The sequence below is a fragment of the Salvelinus fontinalis genome, chromosome 14 (assembly GCF_029448725.1).
Source record: "Salvelinus fontinalis isolate EN_2023a chromosome 14, ASM2944872v1, whole genome shotgun sequence".
Lineage (NCBI taxonomy): Eukaryota > Metazoa > Chordata > Actinopteri > Salmoniformes > Salmonidae > Salvelinus > Salvelinus fontinalis.
Genome location: NC_074678.1, coordinates 48,135,679 through 48,156,139, shown reverse-complemented (window position 1 = coordinate 48,156,139; position 20,461 = coordinate 48,135,679). Strand labels below are relative to the sequence as shown.

Below are 20,461 nucleotides of genomic sequence, written 5' to 3'. Positions count from 1 at the left end.
GCTCGAACGCTAATACACACACACACATGAACACAAGTACACACACACACCGCCCCCCACACACTCCCACCACCCTGTCAGTGAGCCTACATCATAGGCTGTCAATGGGAACATTAGCCCGGCCCACCCGGCCCATTGGGTTTCACTGATGGTATATGGCCATAAGCAGCCAGCTGGGAAGGGAGTTATACTATATCAACATTTTACCAGGTAAATGAGGTGATTTACTCCTGAAAGCCATTAATCACATGCAGAAAGGTATGGCCATCTCTCTGCATCGTATTTCCCTCTATATCTCAACACAACCAGACTAGAGAACGCCATAATATAGCCATTACAGAGGGAATATACAGTACGGTCAATAGCAAGGACATGAATAAAAACAAAGGCCTCATACAGTAGGCCGACTTATCACCATTAAGAACACCGTCACGGTATCACCCCAGCCATTTCACATTTACATAATTTAGCAGACGTTCCTATCCAGAGCAACTTACAGTGGTGCGGGAATACATTTTCATACTCGTCCCCCGTGGGAATCGAACACAGAACCCTGGCAATGCAAGTGCCATCCTCTACCAAGTGAGCCACACAGATTTTTTAAACCTGAGAGCCTATTAGGGGCCTGCAGCATGTATAGTCACCTATCTGCTTCCCTCAGGAACCTATTACACAACACATCAGCGACACTCATAAGGACAAAATACATGACATGTGGCATGCTGGGAGCAGGTTGGCGTCCCCTCTGACATCAGCTGAGCTACGAGTACCTAATGAGCACCCAAATAGGGAAAAAAATGGTTGCTGAATAAAACATGGCCGCAAATAGCAAAAAAAACACTCAGTGTCCTTGGGAAAGTGACAGGTCATTCTGTGTTCCTCACGCCTTTTTTGCATCCCTCGCGGAAGCCTAAATGAGTTTTCCCGACACGCATCGAGCGTTGCCGGGCTTTCAGCGCTCCCCGGCCCGGAACATGCAGGCATTAGTAAACAATGAAATCTCGGGGCTGAAATTGAATTTATAACCACATTACCTGGTGAGATAAGCGTCTCTGAATGGCGCCATGATAAGAGGAATGGGATTTGATTTTTCAGGTGGTTTATTGTCCCCGTTTTTGTAGACTCTCCCTCCCCATCCTCCCTCCACCATATCCTGTCGACTCTTGTCTGCACCAGGCAACCTCCATGTTAGGGATGGTTTCCCAGCCCTGATTGAAGCTATATCTGTCCTAAAAATCACTTTAATGACCAAGACTTAATTATGGCGTGTGTGTGTGTGCGTACCTGCATGCGTGCACGTTCGAGACATCCCAACCACCCTGTACACATGCTTCCTCCCCCTCCTTTCCTACTTCTCTCCCTCCCATAGCCGCGGGAAGTAGGGGTGCTGCAGCACCCCCTAAAAAAATCTGAATAAAATAAATATATTATTATTTTATTTATTTTTTTGTCTAGTCCTGTATTACTGGACCGATATAGTCATCTGTAGCGCTGGCAAAAATGTAATTCTGCGCCATCATAGGTGAAAAAAAATCTCAGAACCGCCACCCCCAAACATCTTCCTGCGGCTATTCCCCCTCCCATTCCCCCTTCCAGAAAAATGTGTCAGCATCAGTCGTCCTCACCACTGAGCCTGGGGGGGGGGGGGGGGGGGGGGGGGGGGGGGGGGGGGGGGGGGGTCTCAGACACATAACAAGGAGGCAGTAAACTAGCCTATGTGGCTAGCTAGCTATCTCCCCATTGAACAGGAGCTGATGGATTCCCTCTCTGTCTGGAAAGCTGTTTCCCCCCAGGCTGCCAAAGCTGTGTAGCACTCTCATCTGTTCTGCTCTCTGTTCAGCCGTGGTCCCATCCCTCACTAAGGAGGCTGGTGGTTAGGCCAGTGGTTAGGCTACACTGTCTCTGTTTCTGAGGACAAACACACACATGCATGGTGGCATCATGGGTAGGCTACCTCCTAGGTTACATCCTGAAGCCTTTGACTCTACAATAATATCCATACAGTTGTAGATGTACTGTACAGCTAACTTGCCGTACGTTGTGGCCGGTCAGAGGAAATGCTTTGTTACAACAACAAAAAAAACGGAGAATGTCAGAAGGAACAACAGTTTACAAGTCACTTCATAACACTCCTGTAATATAATCTAATGCCATTTAGTAGACACTTTAATCCAAACCGATTTATAGACATGTGTGCATTTTTTTTATTTTTACTTACGGATGGTACCGGGAATCGAAACCACTATCCTAGCGTTGCGAGTTTCATGCTCTCCCAACTCCTATGGTAACATCTTTTGTATCTATAGTAGAAATCCCATTTTCAAATCTCAAAATCAATCAAGATTCAGGAAATAGTCTTTCTGTTATGGTTTGTTGTTGTCAGGAGGAAATCATATGGACGACAGAGCAGTATGACTGCATGTCAGCACAAAATAAATGCATATCTTATCTTCCAAGGCCTTTCACAGGAGTCACCTGTGAGAGGAATGTTCTGTAGAAATACTGTGTTGAGTTTTTGTCTAATCCCCTCACAATTAAATTACATAAAATAGGAACCCTCATATGGTTCGTGATGTACAATGTATTTAAATACACTAATGCTCTATTTGAGGGAAATTATATTTGATGACCGACAGAACTGTTCATATTGTAGGTTATAGGATCCTGGAAACACAGGAAGTGTTTAAAGTCATAGGCCTGCTGTATGTATGGGACATCAATTCTATCCCGTATAGCCACACCACCAATACAGAGAGATCAGACAACCACACACACACACACGCACGCCCATGCACGCACACACACACATCCCTAAAAAGACCATAGTCACCCTGTGGGCTGTGGTAATCGCTGATGCCAGCGCCCATATGACGGGTGCCACTACTGTATAGACACACGTAGCTGAGATGGCTGACGTGACCTTTACAGAATGCCACATGTCATCAGGGCTTGATGTCACCCAGGGCATGAACAAGGCTATATGGCCATGTTGTAAAGAATAACCCGCAGTGACAAAATCTGAAGATGTGGTATAACTATGATTGATAGACATGGGCAATGGTCAAGATTGGATTGTTTTGAATGGCTGGGTTATGGTACAGGCAAGCCTCCACAAAAGAAATGAGGATTATTTGTGTGCCTGCGTCTTGCTGTATGCCAGTCTCAAGGTGCCGTCCTCGTTCATCACACAGATCCTGAAAGGAAGGCTGGAAATCAAGGCTAGCTGTATGCCTATCTGGTATGATAAAAGATTGACACCTCGCCCTAACTACCATCATCAGACCAAAAACAATTAGTTTCCCTTTCCACTTTAACGTCATAATAAGCACAGGCTCTATTATGTGAAATCAGTGGGTAGATTGCGGAGGCTTGTGGGGGCTGTAGTTGGCAAACGTTCAGAGGAGACCTGAGTCATAAAAGTAATTGGCTCCCACCACACCTGTGCCCCGCCCCTTCCTGTCTCCCACGACAACCTGCTTCCCATTTAAAACATCACATCAAAAAATATTAAAGGATATTACTCAGCGCTTTTCTTCCTACCTGTAACACACTTCCTATCTACGTCCCAAATGGCACCCTATTCCCTATGTAGTGCCTATGGGTCCCTATGGGTCATGATCAAAAGTAGTACGCTAAATAGGGAATAGGGTGCCATTTGGGACGCCACCAAGCTCTCTGAAGTAAATGGCGGAGGGAAATGGGCTGCCGTTTGTTTTTATTGGGGAAATAATGGCCTATTGAGAGGTAGGCTATTTAACGAGTGACATAATAGGCCATGTACTGTAGCTGCTAACACATATGCTGAGGAGAGCCATTTCCCATTTCCGTGGTTTTCAAAAGATTGGTCGTTTTTTCCCCAGAATTTTTATTCATCCCAGAATTTCCCGGGTATACAATAAAAAAAAAAAGCAAATGTGGTGTTGAGAAATACCCTTGCCAAACTGTTTTTACTGGTCAATTACCGTAATACACACATCCTCTGATTCCCAAATGGCACATTATTCTCTACATAGTGCACTACTTTTGACCAGAGCCCTATGGGCCATGGACCCCAGTTCCATCTGACACCACCCAATCCATTGTGTATAATGTCTTAAAGATACTGCACCACCACCACCATCCTCACCGCCACTCCCTCATTGCATTTAATCAATGTCTCATTAGGACTGTAATGACTAGTCATTGACTAATAAAGGCTGTATTAACTCATTGTTGATGGGTCTTATGTCTACATTGTACATTAGAAGTACACATGGAGGACAGCACTGTAATTCCCAGTAGGCGAGTGTTTCTGAAACTTTTTCGGGCCGGGGAACCCTTTTGTAATAGGAAATTCATCAGGGACCCCCTCATAATCAGAACACAACTTGAGTGAGATATAAATAGGATACAATAAGTTTAACTTTGACTTTGAAACGCATGGCCCGAACAAACAAAGTCTTGAGACCTGTGAAGGAACATTTTGTAGTTTTCAAGCTAATTTCCTGCAATTCTACACATTTTGTCACGGGGAAGAGAGTTTGTGTCGATGCAGCTTTAATGCAGAAATCCTGCTATTCTACACAATTTGTCATGAGGCAGGGAGGGGAAAAAAAACGTTTTAAAGCTTGAATTACAGTGCATTTATGTTACATTTTAAATGGAATATAAGAAGCATTGATTTGACAAATGTATAATTGGTGGAGCATGGCCGCAGGAAGGTGGGGTTCTGAGGGTGCTGCACCCTGTGAAAAATCTGAATTTCAAAAATATATTATTACAAAAATACCAGTCAAAAGATTGGATGCACCTACTCATTCCAGGGTTTTTCTTAATTTTTACTATTTTCTACATTGCAGAATAATCGTGAAGACATCAAAACTATGAAATAACCAAAAAAGTGTTAACTTCTTAGGGATAACCCCCTTTTTCAATTTTTGCCAAAATGACATACCCAAAACTAACTGCCTGTAGCACAGGCACTGAAGCAAGGATATGCATATTTTTATTTGATTTATTTCACTTTTATTTAACCAGGTAGGCCAGTTGAGAACGTGTTCTCATTTACAACTGCGACCTGGCCAAGATAAAGTAAAGCAGTGCAACAAAAAAACAACACAGAGTTACACATGGGATAAACAAACATACAGTCAATAACACAACAGAAAAACCTATATACAGTGTGTGCAAATGTAGTAAGGAGGTAAGGCAATAAATAGGCAAATAGTAGCGAAGTAATTACAATTTAGCAAATTAACACTGGAATGATAGATGTGCAGATGATGGTGTGCAAGTAGAAATACTGCTGTGCAAAAGAGCAAAACAAGTAAATAAAAACAATATGGGGATGAGGTAGGTAGTTGGATGGGCTATTTACAGAGGGGCTGTGTACAGTTGCAGCGATCGGTAAGCTGCTCAGATAGCTGATGCTTAAAGTTAGTGAGGGAGATATAAGTCCAACTTCCGAGATTTTTGCAATTCGTTCCAGTCATTGGCAGCAGATAACTGGAAGGAGGGGAGGCCAAAGGAAATGTTGGCTTTGGGGAGGAACAGTGAGATATACCTGCTGGAGCGCGTGCTACAGGTGGGTGTTGTTATGGTGACCAGCGAGATGAGATAAGGTGGAGCTTTACCTAGCCAAGACTTATAGATGACCTGGAGCCAGTGGGTCTGGCAACAAATATGTATTGAGGGCCAGCCGACGAGAGCATACAGGTCGCAATGGTGGGTGGTATAAAGGGCTTTGGTGACAAAACGGATGGCACTGTGATAGACTGCATCCAATTTGCTGAGTAGAGTGTTGGAGGCTATTTTGTAAATGACAAGTCGAGGATCGGTAGGATAGTCAGTTTTACGAGGGTATGTTTGGCAGCGTGAGTGAAGGAGGCTTTGTTGCGAAATAGGAAGCCGATTCTAGATTTAATTTTGGATTGGAGATGCTTAATATGAGTCTGGAAGGAGAGTTTACAGTCTAGCCAGACACCTAGGAATTTGTAGTTGTCCACATATTCTAAGTCAGAACCATCCAGAGTAGTGATGCTGGTCGGCGGTCAGCAATCGGTTGAAGAGCATGCATTTAGTTTTACTAGCGTTTAAGAGCAGTTGGAGGCCACGGAAGGAGTATGGCATTGAAGCTCGTTTGGAGGTTTGTTAACACAGTGTCCAAAGAAGGGCCAGAGGTATACAGAATGATGTCGTCTGCATAGAGGTAGATCAAGGAATCACCCGCAGCAAGAGCAACATCATTGATATATACAGAGAAAAGAGTCGGCCAGAGAATTGAACCCTGTGGTACCCCCATAGAGACTGCCAGAGGTAAGGACAACGGGCCCTCCGATTTGACACACTGAACTGACACTGAAGCCTTGGCCAGGTCGATGAAGAAGGCTGCACAGTACTGTCTTTTATCGATGGCGGTTATGATATCGTTTAGTACCTTGAGCGTGGCTGAGGTGCACACGTGACCAGCTCGGAAACCAGATTGCACAGCGGAGAAGGTACGGTGGGATTCGAAATGGTCAGTGATCTGTTTGTTAACATGGCTTTTGAAGACTTTAGAAAGGCAGGGCAGGATGGATATAGGTCTGTAACAGTTTGGGTCTAGAGTGTCACCATTTTGAAGAGGGGGATGACCGTGGGAGCTTTCCAATCTTCCAATCTTTCCAATATTCTTGGTACCATTTGAAAGGAAACATTTTGAAGTTTGTGGAAATGTGAATTGAATTTGGGAGAATATAACACAATAGATCTGGTAGAAGAAAATACAAAGAAAAAAAAACAACCAGTGTTTTTTTTACCACCATCTTTGAAATGCAAGAGAAAGGTCACAGTTATAGCCATCACTCTGGTTGTAATTCCGATAGTGTCCACGAGATGGCAGCAGTGTATGTGCAAAGTTTCAGATGGATCACTTGAAGTATGACTGAACCTTTTAGTGTGAAGTCCCCAGGTACATTTGGACAAATCGTGAAGGAGACATTCGCATTCATATTCCATTTTTCTGCAAGAATATCATCAAATCTGTATACTTGGACTTTGATTTAGCTTTCCAAGTATTAGTAGCCATATTATAAGTTCAACATGTGCAAAACAACCAGTTTTCATAACTTCATAACTATGAATATCCTTTGAATTTTTGTCCAAAATAAAAAGGCATGCAGTCGTAGAAGGTTAGTTGTTACATTTTACGACATTTAGGATACTCCTCGTAAAGCCCAGCTCATTGGCTATCTAGCTAGCTTTGTTTGTCCCCGATTGGTGCTTATTTTACAAAGATACAGTCGTTCAAGTGATGGCCACCCACGTCATTGGCGTGCCATGAAGGCGTCGCCCTCTGACCAAATATAGTGTCCTATAGGATATACTACCCCCCTAATGAAATAGTTAAGTCTTGTTACCTTCTAGGATCTCTGAGGAATAGATATGAATGTGATTTGACTCGTTGAAACAACGTTTAGGGTTAGATTTTCACAGATTCTTTTCTTTGCAAATTGAACGAGTGGAAATACAAAATCCCCGTGCATGCTATATGGACCTTTTTAGGATATGAAAAAGGATTTTATCCAAGAAAACGACACTTCAAGTTATCTCTGAGACCATTTGGATGATAAATCAGAGCAAGATTTTAGAATGTAAATTCACATTTCACCTTCAAAGGTGAATTTATCAAACCTATCGCATTGAAAAAAAGTGTTTTGTTGTTAGGAGCTCTCCTCAAACAATAGCATGGCATTTCTTCGCGGTAATAGTTACTGTAAATTGGACAGTGCAGTTATATTAACAGGAATTCAAGCTTTCAGCCGATATAAGACACTTATATGTACTGACATTTGTTGTTCCTTAAAATTTGCGATCTTGACATAATGTGCTGCATGATTTACAACTGTCCTGTTGACGGGACAAATCAAAATATATTTTATATTTGAGATTCTTCAAAGTAGCCACCCTTTGCCTTGATGACAGCTTTGCACACTCTTGGCATTCTCTCAACCAGCTTCATGAGGTAGTCACCTGGAATGCATTTCAATTAACAGGTGTGCCTTGTTAAAAGTGACTTTGCATTTGAGCCAATCAGTTGTGTTGTGACAAGGTATCTGACCTGCCAAAACATTACAATACATTAACTACAGAATTCACAACACACTAAGTGGTAGGGGTGGGGTGATACACAGGAGATAGCCCTATTTGGTAAAAGACCAAGTCCATATAATGGCAAAAACAGCTCAAATAAGCAAAATAAATGACAGTCCATCATCACTTTAAGACATGAAGGTCAGACAATTCTGAAAATTTCAAGAACTTTTAAAGTTTCTTCAAGTGCAGTCTCAAAAACAATCAAGGACTATGATGAAACTGGCTCTCATGAGGACCGCCACAGGAAAGGAAGACACAGACTTACCTCTGCTGCAGAGGATAAGTTCATTAGAGTTAACTGCATCTCAGATTGCAGCCCAAATAAATGCTTTACAGAGTTCAAATAACAGACACAGAGTGAGTGAAGGAAAAGCAGTGAACAAGTGCTCAGCATATGTGGGAACTCCTTCAAGACTAGAAAAGCATTCCAGGTGAAGCTGGTTGAGAGAATGCCAAGAGTGTGCAAAGCTGTCATCAAGGCAACTTTGAAGAATCTCAAATATAAAATATATTTTGATTTGTTTAACACTTTTTTGGTTACTACATGATTCCATATGTGTTATTTCAGACTTTTGATGTCTTCACTATTATTCTACAATGTAGAAAATAGTAAAAATAAAGAAAAACCCTTGAATGGGTAGGTGTGTACAAACTTTTGACTGGTACTGTATATACGGCCTATATGTACATATATATATTTTTTTTTTTTTATTTGTGCACTGGGCCTTTTCTACTCCTGTGTCCAGGCCTGGTTTTGGTCATTCTGAGTCAAAAATACTGCTGCCCCACAAAACTAGAATAATCCCAGTAAGCAAAATGAGGTTGAAAAGACATCTAAAATACGTATTTTCCAGACGTTGAAGTTAGGTCCAATTTAAATTATTGGGCACACAAAATTGCATTCAAATGGATCCCGATTTGGATTTACGAAATCCGAATCGGGATTTATGGTATCGTTACGTTTAGGGAGGATTCTGACTTAGAGGCGTTCAGTCATAATCCCACAGATGGTAGCTTCGCACCACCACCGTACGCCTTTTCTACGCACGTCTTTCCTACGCATCTCTCAGTAGTTGCTATCGTCCGGGTTTGGCCGCTGTAGGCCGTCATTGTAAATTAGAATGTGTTCTTAACTGTCTTGCCTAGTTAAATAAAGGTCAAATAAAAAATAAAGAAATACAATTAAATAAATTCTACTTTTTTTTAGACTTATCTTATTCCAGTAGCGTGTGTAGGTAGGCCAAGCCAGGAAAAAGGCATATTACAACCTATGTGTTGTGATAATTACGATTTTTGCTCTATAACCTGTTAGCTCTTTAACCTGCTACCCTCTGTAGCGCTATGGACGGATGCCAGGCCGTTGACATAACAAACGGGGATGCAGCCAGTCAAGAAGTCCTCAACAGTGCAGCTGTAGAAGCTTTTTGAGGATCTGAGGGCCCCTGCAAACTCTTTTCAGCCTCCTGAGGGGGAAGAGGCGTTGTCGTGTCACCGAAAAAACTTGAAGCTCTAGACCCGCTCCACTACAGCCCTGTCGATGTGAATGGGGGTGTGCACGGCCTTCCGTTACCTGTAGGCCACGATCAGCTCCCTTTGTCAACAGGGTTTTCACTGCATTTATCTAAAGCCAACCCCTTTAAATTTGGTGTACCTTTTAATTATAATTTTCGACAGACTCAGTAGAATATATGGAGAGAACAGTTCAGAATATTATGGATTAATGAAAGAAAGCAGTGTAAACACACTCATAGGTATATTCGTCTCCTTTTCAACACCTATTGGGAGATTCACTCTGGTCTTGTATATTTTTTAGGCTTAGGAAAATATGTATGAATTATTTTTAAAAAAACAGTATATCAGAGTAAATCTCCCACTTTGTGCTGAAAAGGAGACAAATATTGAGTTGAGCAGCTGTGCTCCTAGTGGAATTCAACCTCAAATTGACTCATTGTGAACCACCTCAGCCCCATAGCCCTTCTCTGATGACCCACCGATCAATGACAAGGCCCTTTGACCACAGGTCAATCAGAACAAAGACCTCCAACCAATATTGCAAACCTCTCTTTTTTTCTCTCTGTCTCTCTTTCTCTCTCTCTCTCTCTCTCTCTCCTCTCCTCTCCTCTCCTCTCCTCTCCTCTCCTCTCCTCTCCTCTCCTCTCTCTTCTCCATTACAGGTCACTATAGTTCCGACAGCTGTGGCCATGGCCGTGCATGTCCTCGGCCAATCATCTCTTTCTATCCACAAATAAGAAAGAGAGTGGACTCGACAGCCATGTCTCAACTACCAGGTTCTCCTCTTAGACCGTGTTCACCCCGAAGGCAAACTCTGCCTCTAGTCTTTTCAGACTGTAATCAATCCCGGGCTCTTTGAAATGCATGGCTCAATGATCTTTGATACTGATCTACAAATCTGGGAAAAAAGGGAAAGGAGAGAGTGTGAGTTGCGGTGAAGATAAGGTTGCCCTTAGGGCTGATCATTATATAGATAGGACTATATCTAAACCTCAGAACTACAAACACAATATTTATGGGGTAAGCTTTCTCTGTCCAGCACCTGTAGAGGAGCAGTGCCCCTCTGCTTCAGTTTCCCATTGTGTCATATGGATGCCTCTGGCTTTGATGTTACTCTAACACATTATGAAGGCTCACACATACTTATAACAAGCGTTATACCTGCATTATAAAGCTTTATGCCTGCAGGTTTTAAGTGAAGCGTTAGTGACGTGATGATATAAGCCGGTTCACAAATCAAAATCAAATCCAATCAAAGTGTATTCGTCTGAGAGGTAACAGCTGTCACAGGCTAAGTGACGGTTAGGTGACATCAGCTGAACACTGGTAATTAAGTGGGAGATAACATTTACATTTAGCGGCTGAGCATAGGCCCTACAGTGACCGTTGGATCCCGCTGTCATGATGACACTATCATCCGGCTATAAATCTTGGTGGACTGCTCTAGTTTTCTTATCTGAATTATCTGGACTATGAGTACACCAGTCCTTCCACCTGAAAGAGAGACATTTCTCTCTTGTCAATAAAGTGTGTGGTTGGCTGTGTGTGTGTGGCCTGAGTGGGTCTGAATGAGGCATTAAGAGGCTAATAGAGTAATCATAGCCCCTCGTTAAAGGTCTAATTAGATTGGCCCTTAAAATACAGATTGCTATTAGTCGACCCACTGATTAACACACACTGCTGGCCTGGGCTTTTCTTTCTCTTTCTCTCTCTCTGTCTCTCTATCGCTCCCTCCCTCTCCCCCTCTGTCTCTCCCTCTCTCTGTCTCTCTATCGCTCCCTCCCTCTCCCCCTCTGTCTCTCCCTCTCTCTGTCTCTCTATCGCTCCCTCCCTCTGTCTCTCTTTGTCTCCCTCTCTCTGTCTCTCTATCGCTCCCTCCCTCTCCCCCTCTGTCTCTCCCTCTCTCTGTCTCTCTATCGCTCCCTCCCTCTCCCCCTCTGTCTCTCCCTCCCTCTGTCTCTCTCTGTCTCTCTATCGCTCCCTCCCTCTCCCCCTCTGTCTCTCCCTCTCTCTGTCTCTCTATCGCTCCCTCCCTCTCCCTCTCTGTCTCTCCCTCTCTCTGTCTCTCTATCGCTCCCTCCCTCTCCCCCTCTGTCTGTCCTTCTCTCTGTCTCTCTATCGCTCCCTCCCTCTCTCTCTCCCTCTCTCCATCTCTCTATCGCTCCCTCCCTCTCCCCGTCACCCACTCTCTTTTTCATGCTCTCTCTACCCCTCTGTCTCTCCCTCTCTCTCCCTCTCTCTCTCTCGCACTCTTTTTTTCGTGCTCGCTCCCTCTCTCCCTCTCCCGCTCTCCCTTTTCCTCTGTCTCTCACTCTTTTTTGTGCTCGCTCCCTCTCTCCCTCTCCCGCTCTCCCCTTTCCTCTCTCTCACTCTTTTTCGTGCTCTCTCTCTCTCTCCCTCTCCCACTCTCCCTTTCCCTCTCTCCCTCTCTCCCTCTCTTTTTTTTGTTCTCCCTCTCTCCCTATCTCGCTCTCTTTTTCGTTCTCCCTCTCTCCCTCTCTCTGTCAACAGCCTGTCAATTAGTGCTTAATGGGGGAAAATGAAAGGCTCATTCTACGAGCTGATTGCATCAAGTACTTTGACCCTGAACGCTCACAGTCAATGGGACTTCTAGATAGCGGGGGACCTCGAGTCACGGACGCACGAACGCATGAACGCACGCAGACACACAAACACACGCAAGCACGCGCACATACTGTACATAGTCACACCCAGACACAGAGACCCACACACACATACACACTCACACCTGTCCCCCATACACCAAAGGTGTGAGAGGTTGGAAACAGGAAAACAGTACTAATAGCGACCAGCACCACATCACACGTAGCCCTCAAAGTGATCCGGCTTCCTATCCTGTCTCTCCGCATACAGATAACATCAGATGCTGTCTCACAGTCACATACCACTGTTGCTGGGATGAGGGACATAGCAGAGAAAGCTAGCATTCCTAAAGTGCCGATCTAGGATCAGTTTGAACTGTTGGATCATAATGACCAGGATCACATGGACAGGTCCTAGATCAGCAGTCTTACTCTGAGGTGCTTTGTGAACACGGGCCCTGGTGCACTTATCAACCAGTGTTTGTGTTTCCCCACACAGCCTGGCATATTAACTGTCTGTCTGTGTGTCTGTGTCTGTCTCTGTGTGTCTGTGTCTGTCTCTGTCTGTCTGTCTCTGTCTGTCTGTCTGTCTGTCTGTCTGTCTGTCTGTCTGTCTGTCTGCCTGTCTGTCTGTCTGTCTGACTGACTGACTGACTGACTGACTAAACGTCAGCTTCTGTATCTGAGAGACGATCCTTTCATTACGGAATACATTCAACTCACTGGGCACAAATGTCAAATCAATGTTTCAACGTAAATTTTATTGAAATGACATCGAAACAACGTTGATTCAACCAGTGTGTGTGCCCAGTGGGAAGACACATGCCTAAACACACACTGAGTCATGCAAGAATCGCTGGCAGGTCTGGACGTCTGACCCCCCCCCCCCCCCCCCCCCCCCAGAGTAGCTGGTTCACATTTATTGTGCCAGTGTGGTTGAACAGGGCAGTGATTGACTTATTCAGGGTAAGACAATCTGTCAGACAAGACACACAGACACCGACCCAGCACTATCACTGGAATAAGGGCAGCCAAACAAAGGGAGCCTTCACACCACAGTGGAGAAACACAGTGGCCGATGTTTTGTGCCAGCGTGTGTGTGTTTGTGTGTGTGAATGCGCATTTGCCTGTGTGTTTGTGTCCACGTACAGTACCAGTCAAAGGTTTGGACACACCTACTCATTCAAGGGTTTTTCTTTATTTTTACTATTTTCTACATTGTAGAATAAGATTGAAGACATAAACACTATGAAATAACACATATGGAATAACGTCGCAACCAAAAAAGTGTTAAACAAATCAAAAGATATTTTATATTTGAGATTCTTCAAAGTAGCCACCCTTTGCATTGATGACAGCTTTGCACACTCTTGGCATTCTCTCAACCAGCTTCACCTGGAATGCTTTTCCAACAGTCTTGAAGGAGTTCCCACATATGCTGAGCACTTGTTGAGTGCTTTTCCTTCACTCTGTGGTCCAACTCATCCCAAAACATCTCAATTGGGTTGAGGTCAGGTAATTGTGGAGGCCAGGTCATCTAATGTAGCACTCCATCTCTCTCCTTCTTGGTCAAATAGCCCTTACACAGCCTGGAGGTGTGTTTTGAGTCCTTTTCTTGTTGAAAAACTCCTCCTCCTCCATGATTCACGGTGGGAACCACACATGCGGAGATCATCCGTTCACCTATTCTGCGTCTCACAAAGACACCAAAAAATCTCAAATTTGGACTCAAAATGACGGACTGTCATTTCTCTTTGCTTATTTGAACTGTTCTTACCATTATATGGACTTGGTATTTTACCAAATAGGGCTGTCTTCTCTGTACCACCCCTACCTTGTCACGACACAACTGATTGGCTCAAGCACATTAAGAAGGTTGTTCACTACATGATTCCAATGTAGAAAATAGTAAAAAATAATGAAAAACCCATTGAATGAGTAAGTGTGTCCAAAATGTTGACTGGCACTGTACATGTGTGCGTGCGTGTGCCTGGGTATACGCGGGCGTGCATTCGCGCAAATGCACGCATTTGACCGCATACGTGTCTGTAGCCCTGGTGAGCTCGCTCCTGGCTCATCAATACGCCCCCAGCGATACTCCCTCCCCGTCTGCTAACACAGGAGAACAAAGACCATTGGCAACGCGGGCCAGTTATAGATCCTCGCTTCTCTGTTCTTGTTCAATCCCAAGTCATGCCGCGGTGCTGTAGCCAGGCCACTTCCAGCTGAAAGTTCAATCTCCTCTCTCCTCCACTGAACAGAGCTTCAAAAGAGTGGCTTGAGCTAATGAGGCTGGACCTCCGCCAGTTAGAACCTGGCCTCGGTTCTAGCCCACCCAGACCCAGTGGTACGATACTGCTATAACAGTGACTGTCCTGGGATTTTGTATACTCAATACTGTATAATTCTGTATAACATTATCTGCATTACAATGTGCGTGGCTGGCATAGAATATAATTAATCAGATCGGGGACCCCCCCACACACACACACAGTAACGCTGCTAAATCTATTTGAGAGTTTTAGAATTTTTTTCTTCGAGAGACAGACGCACGGCTTAACCGAGGAGTAAGCTTACACTACGGCAAGCGAGATATGGGAAGTTTCACACTGTCGCAATTCCTACAATTATTTTGATTATTTTATGACATTGGGTTCTCATTTCATTATGGACTGACCTCTTCATTCGCCTGCCTCTAACCAGGTTTATACTGTCCAGCACTGCTTGTGTGGTCTACGAGGACAATTAGTATCATCCACCATCAACCCTCCTCAAGCACTCTGCCAAATCACCCCTGACACAGACACACACAGACACACACACACACACAGCCTCTTTACCACCCTAATAAATAGCTGAGACAACACATAAAAGGTTATATACAGCTGGACCACTGTTTTCCTACCAATTACCAGATCAGTGATTTAAGGCCACAGTGGACTGGTATTCTCAGTGGTGCACAGAGAGGTGTTTAGTTTACACCCCTCATACAGAGCTGGGGGTGTAAGGAGGGGGTGAGGGGTCACTCTCTGTACACTTTTACCTTTAAGGGGTACAGTACCAGCTCATTACTAGGCACTATAGGTAAGCTGAATGTAACGACTTATCAGTGGAATACTTATTGGTTAACTGGTCGCTGTGTGTTTAGTGGTGGACATTCTTGGTTACTTCATCTGTATTGAGGGAACAGAATCACGTCCCAAACGGTACTCTATTCTCCATATAGTGTACTACTTTTGACCAGACCCCGGTATTCAAGTTTTTAAAAAGGCTTCTAAAGTTAATAATTTACACTTTAAAAATGTAAGACTTTATTTGCCCTAATGAATAATGTATCCACCCCTACAAAAAATATCAGGATAATGTAGTTAACATTTCCTGTCGCTGCAGGATTATTTTATTGCTGTGAAAAAACGGGTCAAATTAAGATAGCACACCTGTATAGGGAATAGGGTATCATTTGGGATGCATAGAGGTTTGTGAGAAAAAATGTGTGTTGTTGCTGTGGTTCAGAGGTCACAGGTCATATGAGTAGCACGTTCTAGGTCTGTGGGTCCCTCTGCTTTTATAGATCTGCCTCACAGCTGGGTGAGAAGTAAGCAGCAGGAGGTCTGAGTCTGATGCTGTATAATGAGGTCTGTGGCAACACACACATGCATGGATCGGCGCGCACGCGCACACACACACAAACACACAGAGTATACACACGTACGCTGGCACGCACACTGGCACGCAGGTAGGTACGCAAACAAACACACACACCCTCCCTCGCTTCCACCTGCCCACACACAAACAAACAGATACACACACACACACACACACACACACACACACACACACACACACACACACACACACACACACACACACACACACACACACACACACACACACACACACACACACAGTTAGACTGTCATCTTGTGTGTGCTGATCTTCAGTAAGTGTCTGTTTAACCTGAGCATTTGCCCTTCCTGCCCTTTCTATCTGCCTGAGTGATTTGTTAGACTCCGGGGACAGAACAGGGGATGTGGTCTTTTTTGACTGAGCCAGTGATCGACAACCGCAGCCCCATTCCCTTTCGCCCTAGGATCCGTCCCAAATGGCAACCTATTCCCTATACAGTGCACTACATTTTGACCAGAGCCCATAGGACAGAGGTTGGCTATAGCCGTGATTTTTTTGGGCCCTTCAAAGTAAAAAAAAAAAAAAAAAAAAAAAAAAAAAAATGTAAATAAAGAAATACAAAAATTACCAGGAATTCAGCTACAAATTTGTTTCACTTAGGAAATAAAAAGACGTGATTGTGTCTCAATGAAATCAAGGTATGAAACTCTCTTTGAGGTCAATTTGTAGTGTACATTTATAATTATGTTTCAGTCACCCGACCATCCGCTCTGAAAAAAATCGTCCCACGCCTGAATCTAGTTGCCTACTCCCACATCACCCACCCTTCCATTGGGGACGCCGACCATACACACTTAGATAAAAAGGGTTCTAAAAGGGTTCTTTGCCAAGGGATAGGGCTTTGCCAACAACCATTTTCATCTGAAGAACCCATTTTTGGAAAACAACAGTTCAAAGATCGTTTTTGGAAGATGAGGGTCCTTTGTAAGGCAAAGGGTTCTACCTAGAACCTTTAACATCCTAAGAACGTTTTTTTGGGGGGAGGCAAGATGGATTCCTTGGAAGGCAAAAAGGATTCTACATACAGTAGAATCCTTCTGAATCTGAATATAAGCTTTTTTTATTGTGATTTTGTTTTTCTTTCTTTTAAATAGTGCCTTAGCATTAGTGTTTAACTCAGTGTTGACACTTTAACATGAGGAGTTGGAGAAATCTGATACTGCTACGTTGAAAAAGAGAACGTGAGAATGTTTCAAACCGTACCTATATGGGAATATGTGTGCATGTATCAGCTATTCCCTTAATCATTTTACATAACATGTCAAATGATTCATTGCTGACCTCGATATCTTTGCTGAGATTCAAATGAGTATTTTCTGTTATTTTATTGAGCAGAGTAGGAGAAACGAAGGGAACATGAGTGAACCAGCAGTGTATTGTATGCTATACAGCAAATTGGCCAATTTGACCTAATGTTGATTCAGAAGTTAAATTAACTCAACACTCAGTGGTGTAAAAAATGTCCAGTTTTGGTGTTAATCAGAGTAACCAGAGTTTAGTGTGATTTTGTACTTTCTTCTCTGTGTGGAGTAAAACACTCAAAACCACGCCCCTCGTTATTATATTTCCCAGCATGCTCTATTGCAGGTTGATTTTCAGAATTGTTTGTTTCAATATCTGTATTTTTGCATGTGCATTGATTGGTTGATCAACCTTATGCTACACACAAGATAAATAACATACATATTTCAAAACGAATCCAATCTGTTAGTAGTTATTATAGTAGTATATAGTAGTTATACTTATTGCACCGGTTACTGAGATGGTTGTTCCAGTTTAGATGATGTATGTGAATAAAAGTTACAATTGTTGGATATCCTCACTCTGGCTGGATTCCAATAGGAATTACACATCACTTTGAAAGCCCTCAAAGAAAGGCCTTGGGATATATGTAATGTATCGTTAACAATAGTTACATTTTAAAGGCTAATAATGCTGGTGGAACCGTTCATAGAGGGTTTCTAGGACAAAATTGTTATTTGTAGAAGCATTTATAAAGGGCTTTAGGTAGAACCATTAACAGAGGGTTCTATGAAGAACCATCTGCAAAGGGTTTTACCTAGCACCAAAAATGGGTTCCCCTGTGGACAAACCGAAGAACCCTATATGGTTCTACTTAGCACCTTTTTTTTTCTAAGAGTGTAGCCTTCCCTATAGGCACGCACCCAAAGCCCCCTCCACCCTTCATCTCCTCCTCCACACTGGGTTTCCCCCTCTCCCACTACCTCTTCCTCCATGGGTCTTTGAAGTGACATCAGAGAGAGAAGCGTTCGGAATCACATGATGCAGCAAGTCGATCAGGTGCAGGGAGACGGAAGCTCTGTTAAAGCAGACTGTTGATTTAACGACCCCTGGTCCGCTCTCATAATGAGACCCGCTCTCTCCTTCTCTCTCTCTCTCTCTCTCTCTCTCTCTCTCTCTCTGTCTCTCTCTCTCTCTCTTTCTCTCTCTATCTCTCTCTCTATCTATCGTTCTTGTTATCATTCTCGCTTTCGCTCTCTTTTATTTATTTATTTAGCTCTGTCTCTCTCTCTCTCTCTCTCGCTCTCTCTCCTCCCACATCCTGTTCAACTGTCGAATGACTATTTGTGACAATATGAGGGGAATGCAGAAAGATAAAAGGAAGACAAAAGTTTCCAGACAAATGGTAGTTAATACAGCTGTAAAAAGATTGTTCACTGAGCAGCCAAACAGGTGTCGTCAGTCCTCACCAATGACCACTGTGATAGGGACGCCCTCCCAGCATCATACAGTGTTACCCTGGATGCGTCCCAAAAGGCACCCTCTTCCCTACATAGTGCACTACATTGGGAATATGGTGCCATTTAGGACTCAGATTTACCCTCTCTCTCTCTCCCCATGCTACTGTAAAAATCCACTGCCATTTACATTTACATTTAAGTCATTTAGCAGACGCTCTTATCCAGAGCGACTTACAAATTGGAAAGTTCATACATTTTCATCCTGGTCCCCCCGTGGGAATTGAACCCACAACCCTGGCGTTGCAAGCGCCATGCTCTACCAACTGAGCCACACGGGACCTATAACTCCAGTCTTGCCCCGTGCCATGGAGCTGTGGGGGCGCTGGGCTGACTGACACATTGTAACTGGGCCCCTTTTTAGACCTGGAGAATGAGAATATATGGATTCCATGTCACTGGCAGACAACCCCCCTTGTCCCTATACACTGAATGGGTGTGTATGGTGAGTGGATGAAAACATGTGCACTATACACTGAATGTACAAAACAGTAGGAACACCTGCTCTTTCGATTACATAGACTGACCAGGTGAATCCAACTGAAAGCTATGATCCCTTATTGATGTCACCTGTTAAATCCACTTCAATCAGTGTAGGTGAAGGGGAGAAAGCAGGTTAAAGAAGGATTTTTATGCCTTGATTCATTGGAGACACGGATTGTGTATGTGTGCCATTCAGAGGGTGGATGGGCAAGACAAAAGATTTAAGTGCCTTTGAACGGGGTATGGTAGTAGGTGCCAGGCGCACCGATCTGTTTTTCACGCTCAACAGATTCCGTGTGTATCAAGAATGGCCCATCACCCAAAGGACATTCAGCCAACTTGAAACAAATGTGGGAAGCATCGGAGTCAAAAGGGGCCAGCATCCCTGTGGAACGAGTCCATGTCCCGGCAAATTGAGGCTGTTCTGAGGGAAAAAGGGTGCAACTTAACATTAGGAAGGTGTTCCTAATGTTTTGTACACTCAGTGTAGATGACAGTACAGTGAAGTTTACCTGGGACTATAGAGATTGGTTGGACTGGAGTGAGTGACTAGAACTATGAGGCCGTTTAGGGCATACATTGGGTTGGAATAAGTTTAAAAGTCCCCATGTAGTCTCTTTATTTGTATTTTTAAATCATCACTATATGTCTAATAAATCACTGTGTGTGTTCATTTCATAAAAATAACTCCAAATATATATTGTTTTTCATTTATTTCCCTGAGCCTCCTTTTGCCATTGATTTAGAAAGTCTGATCGTGTGGGCGCGTTGATACAAATGTAAAGATATTTACATTCACAGCCCTGATTGGCGGATAGGATCTGGTATAGACTCTAGAGCAGGGGTCTCCAACCTTTTCGAGCATGAGAGATACTTTATCAAAAATGAAATGTCGAGAGCTACAAACGTTTTTCTAGCCATTAAATCGGCCCATTCTTCTCTTCTCCCATGAAACTCTTCCCCGCAACTCTTTCCAAGTTCCTTAATGTTAGTGTGCAAGAGAAAGTAGGGCACTATGTTCTGCCAATATTACTGGTAAAATAATGTTTAATACACAACTCGAAGGGGGCCCCCCCTGTCTTTTTTCCAAAATGTTCTCAGTTAAATGTTTCCTGGCTTTAGATTTTTTTTTGTTTTTCACTCTCAAAGTTACAATTGTTCGTAGAAAAACAATGAAGTTGGATGTTCGGAGTCCATTTCAATGCTGAAAGCACATCACACAACCATGTTTATCTAGGTCTAGAAGAAAACGAACAGTTTTATTTTTGAGTGTAATTCCCATTTAATTGCATGTCTGGCCCTTTA

The 20,461-nt window shown here is 43.5% G+C and overlaps 1 protein-coding gene across 1 annotated transcript in view; it reads right to left on the bottom strand.

Moving 5' to 3' along the window:
* The window catches only part of LOC129869344 (E3 ubiquitin-protein ligase RNF220-like), a 48,086-nt gene that overhangs the window by 15,173 nt on the left and 12,452 nt on the right, over nucleotides 1-20,461 (bottom strand). Inside the window, exon 3 of the mRNA XM_055943676.1 lies at nucleotides 18,937-19,039. Coding sequence (XP_055799651.1) covers nucleotides 18,937-19,039 — 103 coding nt within the window. The remainder of the gene's footprint in view (nucleotides 1-18,936; nucleotides 19,040-20,461) is intronic.